The sequence below is a fragment of the Ailuropoda melanoleuca genome, chromosome 8 (assembly GCF_002007445.2).
Source record: "Ailuropoda melanoleuca isolate Jingjing chromosome 8, ASM200744v2, whole genome shotgun sequence".
NCBI lineage: Eukaryota > Metazoa > Chordata > Mammalia > Carnivora > Ursidae > Ailuropoda > Ailuropoda melanoleuca.
The window spans coordinates 105,628,381-105,634,686 of record NC_048225.1 but is presented as its reverse complement, the minus strand read 5'-3'; the positions used below and the strand labels follow the sequence as shown (position 1 = coordinate 105,634,686).

At 37.9% G+C, this 6,306-nt stretch overlaps 1 protein-coding gene across 2 annotated transcripts in view; it reads left to right on the top strand.

The window, feature by feature from the left end:
• The first annotated feature begins 618 nt into the window (after positions 1-618).
• Positions 619-6,306, top strand: part of CFH (complement factor H) — a 76,032-nt gene continuing 70,344 nt past the window's right edge. Inside the window, exon 1 of one of the 2 annotated variants that reach the window (XM_034667166.1) lies at positions 619-866. In XM_034667166.1, the coding sequence (XP_034523057.1) occupies positions 809-866 (58 nt within the window). In that variant the 5' untranslated portion in view covers positions 619-808. The remainder of the gene's footprint in view (positions 867-6,306) is intronic. The other variant, XM_034667167.1, reaches the window with a different exon arrangement.

The window sequence follows — 6,306 nt, the reverse complement described above, 5'->3', positions numbered from 1 at the left end:
AGTGGTCCCCCGTGTGTGTGGTGAGGGAGAGGTTGAGAGGGGCTGACCGCCTGGGGAGCTAGGGCTGTTCAATGTCCTGAGCTTGGCCCTTGCTGCATACCTGTCCCTACCTTCTCTATAGTCATCAAACCATTTGTTTATATGCCCTTTATGCGTATTATGTTTCAATATAAAGTTTAAAAACCCAGCATTCAAATTTCTTGATTTTTGAATTCTTAAACGCATTTATGACCAAGGCGAGTGATCGTGCGGCTTCACACACGGATACAGCAAGCCCTCAAAGGAATAATTTCCGGGATTGTGGGAAAAGCAGGCCAGCACTACATTCCTGGCAAAGCTTACTTACATTGTCTGGGTCTTGTTTGTGAAAGCATTGACTCACTTCAAGTTCTGTAAATGATTTTTAGAAGAGCTTCTACTATTTTATCTTTGGAGGGTTTATGAAATCCAGAGGATATCACCAGTTACTGCTTTGCACATTCCAAGAACTTGAACGTGCTCCAGCGGAGAGCATGTGTGGGTTTATAAAAACAAATCAAAAGCAGGTCACAGCATTAACATTCAGTGGGAACACAGGGAGAATCAGAGTCAAACTCTGGCAATGCTGGGGCTTGAGGCTGATTTTTTACTTTTACTTTGCAAGTTTCTGATGGGCGGGGCGTCCAGTGCTCCCTTTAATTCCCGAGCTGTGTTTCCATTTCCTTTTGAGCAAGTGCTTTCCTGCACTAATCACATTTCTTAGAGGAAGAGAACTTGACATAGTGTGAGCACTGTCACCTATTAAATGTACTCCTAAAAGATCCTCAAAATGAGATTTCCAGGGGAGATCGTTTGGCTTATATTGTGGACTGTTTGTGTTGCAGAAGGTAAGAGTAAAAAAAAAGGAAAAATTTTTTCTATATTCTAAAACATTTGCTGATATGCTTTTCACAATAATAGGAATTTAGTCTAGAAAATGTGATCTAACTACTGTTCTGTAGCTTGGTGTGTGAGGGCTTTTGACATTGTTTTGAAAAATGAAAGTAGTTTATTTAAATGATATGACTATCATGATTTTATTTAAGGTAAAAATTCAAAAAGTGATTTTTTTTCTGAAGATTGTATTTATCACTTTGAGAGAGACAGAGAGAGCATAAGCAGGGGTAGAGGCAGAGGGATAGGGAGAAGCAGACTCCCCACTGAGCTGGACCCCCCCCCCACCCCACCATGGGGCTCCATCCCAGGACCTGGATCTCATGACCTGAGCCAAAGGCAGACACTTCACCATCCGAACCACCTAGATGCCCCTCAAAAAATGTTTTAATAAGTATTTTAAGAACTATAATATATCATAATAAATTCACCTGAAATATTCATAATTTATTTTTTTTTGCTTAGAATTTTCACCAAAATGTTTTGTGTGAGAGTATTAAGAAACATGTGAACATATATAGAACCAGAACAGAAATTAGACAATAGAAGCCTTCAAATCATCTAATGATTGGATTTATTTCAGATATAGATGTTAACTCTCTCTAAAGAAAATTCCATTTATCATTTACAATTGACATGGCCACAGCCTTAGAAGTCTTGGAGATAAGGAAGCATTACTTGTGTCATTAGAATGAAAATATCAGATAAATTTGAAAAAAATGAACATGCAATGCTTGTAACATCTAAGTTATTCAAAAGGGTGTTTTTCTGTGGTGTATCTGAGACATATTCTAGAAGAGCAGTCTTTAGGAGTAGCGAATATGAATGTAGAAGTTTTCTTTCTGGTATCAGTAAGACAATTACTAGCTGTATATTAAATTTAATTCTAACACTATTTCTCAGTAGATTAAAAAGTTTCTTTGGAGGAAATGTGGTTTCTAATTCATGATAGGTAACTAGTTATGTGATATTATGTGACTGACATTTTTAAACCAAATCAATTGCCTATCATTCATAAATTTCCAAAACTTTTCACTAAGTCAACAAGTTTTGAATGAACGCTTACTTCATGTCAGCCTCTAAGCATTGAGGAATGCTCGCAAAGAGCATAAAATCTCTCTCCTTGAGCGTCTTTCAATCTAGAAAATAAAGGTAGATAGCTTTTTAAACATATCCTTTAATCCTTTTTGTAAGGTTTATTCAAATACGTTTAATTCTTTTCTAGGATAGAGCCTTTTCTCAGTTTTGCATTCTAATATGCTACTGCTTGGCATATTAAGTATATACTACATACTTAATATGTATGGAAAACCTTATATCCAGCCACCTTTTAAACTAGGTATTCCATCATTTCCCTGCATGCAAAGATATAATACTTAGTATTCAAAAGTAAAATATTATCGTATTGGCAGAGTTCCAGAACCCTGTTAATGCTACCAATAACAGCAAACATCTTTTTCTTTTGTTGTTGAGATTTTATTTATTATTTGACAAACAGAAAGAGAGAGCACAAGCAGGGGGACAGGCAGAGGGAGAGGGAGAAGCAGGCTCCCAGCTAAGCAGGGAGCCCAATGTGGGACTCGATCCCAGCACTCCGGGATCATCACCTGAGCTGAAGGCAGATGCTTAACCCACTGAGCCACCCAGGGACCCTGCAAACATTTTTTCTTTACATAGTGTTTTTGTCATTTCTTTAACGGGAATACTTTCACTGTCTCAAAATTTACTTACTGTTTGCTGAGGCTTTATGTAGATACATGTGTCACGTAAGGAAGATTTGTTTTATTTCTAGTTCATGTTTCGAACTCAAGAATTGAGGCCAAGTTTAATTAAACTGTTTAAGTGATTACAAAGTGGAACTTAAAATATTAAAATTGGGTGCTACAAAATACGTAATAAAAATTAAATCTTAGCGATTTAAACTCCTTACGTAATTGATTCCAGCTGACTCATTCCATCTGTATTTTGTATTTCATCAAAATGTGTTTAAATGTGATATCGGTTTCTGCTGGTGGAACACTGGTTTGAATACTATCACAATCAGCTTTATTCAACCAGGCTTGACGTTTTAGCAGCATTTCATAAATGGCCTCTGCTCTGTGTAAAGTGACCATTCCTCAAAAAATGCTACTCACCACTTAAGAAGAATAACAGCTGATAGGAAGACTTTATTGGCCCAAGTTTCTCGGAGACCAGCTAGTACCTTTTTAATGCGATAGGCTCTCTGCATTCCCATTGCCATTTGTATGGAAACATGAGTTGCTGCCTTATAAAACATTGTGTTTGCAGGAGTCCCCACAGGCTGCTAAGAATCTGGTCAGATTTACAGGACAAAGTTGAGAATAACAGTCCCTCAGACATACCACATACTCTTTGAAATTACCCACAGCCCAGCAATTCCTGGCTGATAAGTGTGAGTAAAGTAAAACCTACTGAAACATGTCCAAGTACACACTGGCTATTTTGTGTGGAGAGATATATGTGTTATCTAATTCCAGATGTTTGAAGGGCAAAAAAAGTTCTTTTAGGACTTAAAATATATTATAGATCAAAGTTAGTGTCTCTTCTATCAGAAATACAAGATGGTTTCAAATTTGAATTAACCTTAAAATGGAAAAAATAACTGATTTTAAAAATCATAAGAATTAATTATAAAATATCTTCTTCTATGAGGATATATGAGAATGTAACATACAGCTATCTAATCCAGAAAATTTGAGGTAGTGGTTTTTAATCCAAAATTCTATGTTTCAATCCCAATATCATAAATAAGAATTCTCCTTCTCCTTTCACCAAAACCCCACATTTTCAGAGATAGTTGTGTGCTGTTTACCTTTATGGTGTGACTTAAAGTTGTGCAATGACCCAACTTGCTTCAGTATCCCCTCTTCTTCAAAAATGTTTTACACGTTGATATCACCAGATTCAACAAACCTGAAGTTTATGTGGAATGACAAACACTCTGAATAAATAGTTTAGAAGAGTTAAAGCTAGTATTATTCACTGCAGTTCACTGTGAATTATTCTAAGTTGATAGCTTCTCCGTAGCAGTTTTAGTGAGGAAAGGTAGAAAGGGTGATGGGGGTGAAGAGCTGGACTAAGCATGTCTGGGACATGGGGATTCCTGGGGAGGGGAGTTCCGGTGGGGAAGTGCGCCCTTAAGCCCATGAGAAGGGTCAGAGCAGCTGCCCGGATGTCATGAGAGGGAGAGCTGTGCCAAAGCAGGCCTTGTATTTAAAGTGCAGGCATATCCGGAGAATGCACATGCTACTCTTCTGCCTGCACGTAATGTTCAACTAGAACTGAATTACTAAGTATTGCTGAAATTATTCTTAGCTAGAAGTAAGTTCCCACATGACACACAAATTAGTACAGTCTTCATTTTTGGCCTTTGATTGCTAGGGCCTGAGCCAAAGTCTAAATCGATCCACTTTTCTTTGCTCAATCTCTGTTTGTTTGCCAGCCTTTGCACTTTTCCTTCTTCCCAGCAATGCCCCCCCTCCTCACCCCACACACCAGCCCCCACCTGCCCAGGCCTGTGAGATTCTTGCCAACCAATCTCTCCTGTGCTCATTTTACCCGTTTAACAACTTTAACTAGTTTCAGAATATGATGCATAAAAAGGACATGAAGTCATTGGGGGGGGGTGTTACAATTCAGCTTAAAATTATAAGGAAAGCTTACAAAAATGGCTCAGAGAAATTAAAGTAACAGAACAGAAAACAATCACAAAAATAACAGAAGGGAAGGGGTAAAAAGATTTGACAGAACACTTTTATTTGTTTTGACATTTTAACTGAGCACCAAGTTTCTCAAACCTTTTTGACCAAAAATGTAACAGAAACGTGGTTACTGAAACATTCACTTTTTGGACTCCAAAAGCTTTTATTTTTTGAACCAAGCTAAAATGATTCCTGACTTCAAAATTATAACATAAATTCAAACTTAGGACACATGGACAAGATGTACAGATATCAGTTTCTTGAGTTCATCCAACAGAGCTTTAAGATCACTAAACATTTGTTCTCAAGTCTTATCTTTTACATTTGCTACCATCCACTATGCTCTTTCCAGAGGTTGCCTATAATCTGCATATATAATGGAAAGGCTCCAAGAGAGTTCCCTATTCATCCATTCATTTTTTCTTTCGTTTCTTTGTTTATCCAATGATCTTTTTAAAAAGATTTTATTTATTTATTTGTCAGCGAGACATAGAGAAAGCACAAGCAGGGGGAGCAGCAGGCAGAGGGAGAAGCAGGCTGGCTCCCTGCTGATGAGCACAGATCCCCACCCAGGGCTGGATCTCAGGACCCTGGGATCATGACCTGAGCCCAAGGCAGACACTTAATCCACTGAGCCACCCAGGCGCCCCCCAATGACCATTTCTTGAGTGACTGTTAAGTGCCAGGCCCTATGACTAGCATTTTCCAAAAGTCGGTTTAGTGGGAAAAACAAAACGAATGATTACTGTATTTTATTAACATACTGTATTTTATCATATAAAGTATTGTGATGGAGATAAAGCAAAAGAGAGATTATCAAATCATTTAGAAGAGGCAAGAAACCCAAATAGGAATGAGAGGATGGAGTGGGATAGGGTTGAGGAGTTGATTTGTAAGAGGTGGAATGAAGAGAGGGAACTAGGTCAGGGTCGGGATGGCATCTCGGGTAGGCTTTGAAGGTTGAATAGGAGTTAACCAGATAAGGTTGACAGGGAGGAGGACATTTAAGACTGAGGAAACACCAGTTGGTACACAAAAGACTAACAGTAGATCTGTAAAAACGGAGGCTTGAAATCAGCTCCCACGTTTCCTAATCTTCCATCAATGGCATTTCCACAAGTGCTACACGTGAAATTGGGTATAGTGTGTGTTGTTTTTCTTCTTCTTTTTTTAACACTTACCCTCAAGATTGTCCTGAATATTATCCAGATGCTAAATCATTCCTGCTACAGAGTTTTTAAAGGTCCTCAATTAATGTCGCCCTCTGACTCAGCTCCTTTTTACAGCAACCAGTCGGTACATATGAACAATTTATTTTAGGAAGCTACCATAGGTAGCTTGGCACTAGGTATTAGCGACCCAAACACTACACATTCCAAAAAACTTGATTTCAGTGATGTATTCAAGCTGTATCCTGACAGTAACTTGTTTCAACCCTAATTATGGCATCTTTATATTCGCCTGACTTCTTATAGCTATTACTAGTTCTCCCGTTTGCTTTTTGTAATCCTGGAATTCTCTTCATGGTCTTTACCCTGTTAAAATTGCAAGAAGAAATTGCATAACCATACCTTTAAATTTCAAAAATACAATTTTATTTCTTCAAATGCTTTAATAATGCAATATAATCTCTGTTTTTTCTAGAGCAATTTTTTAAACTTTATTTGTGGGC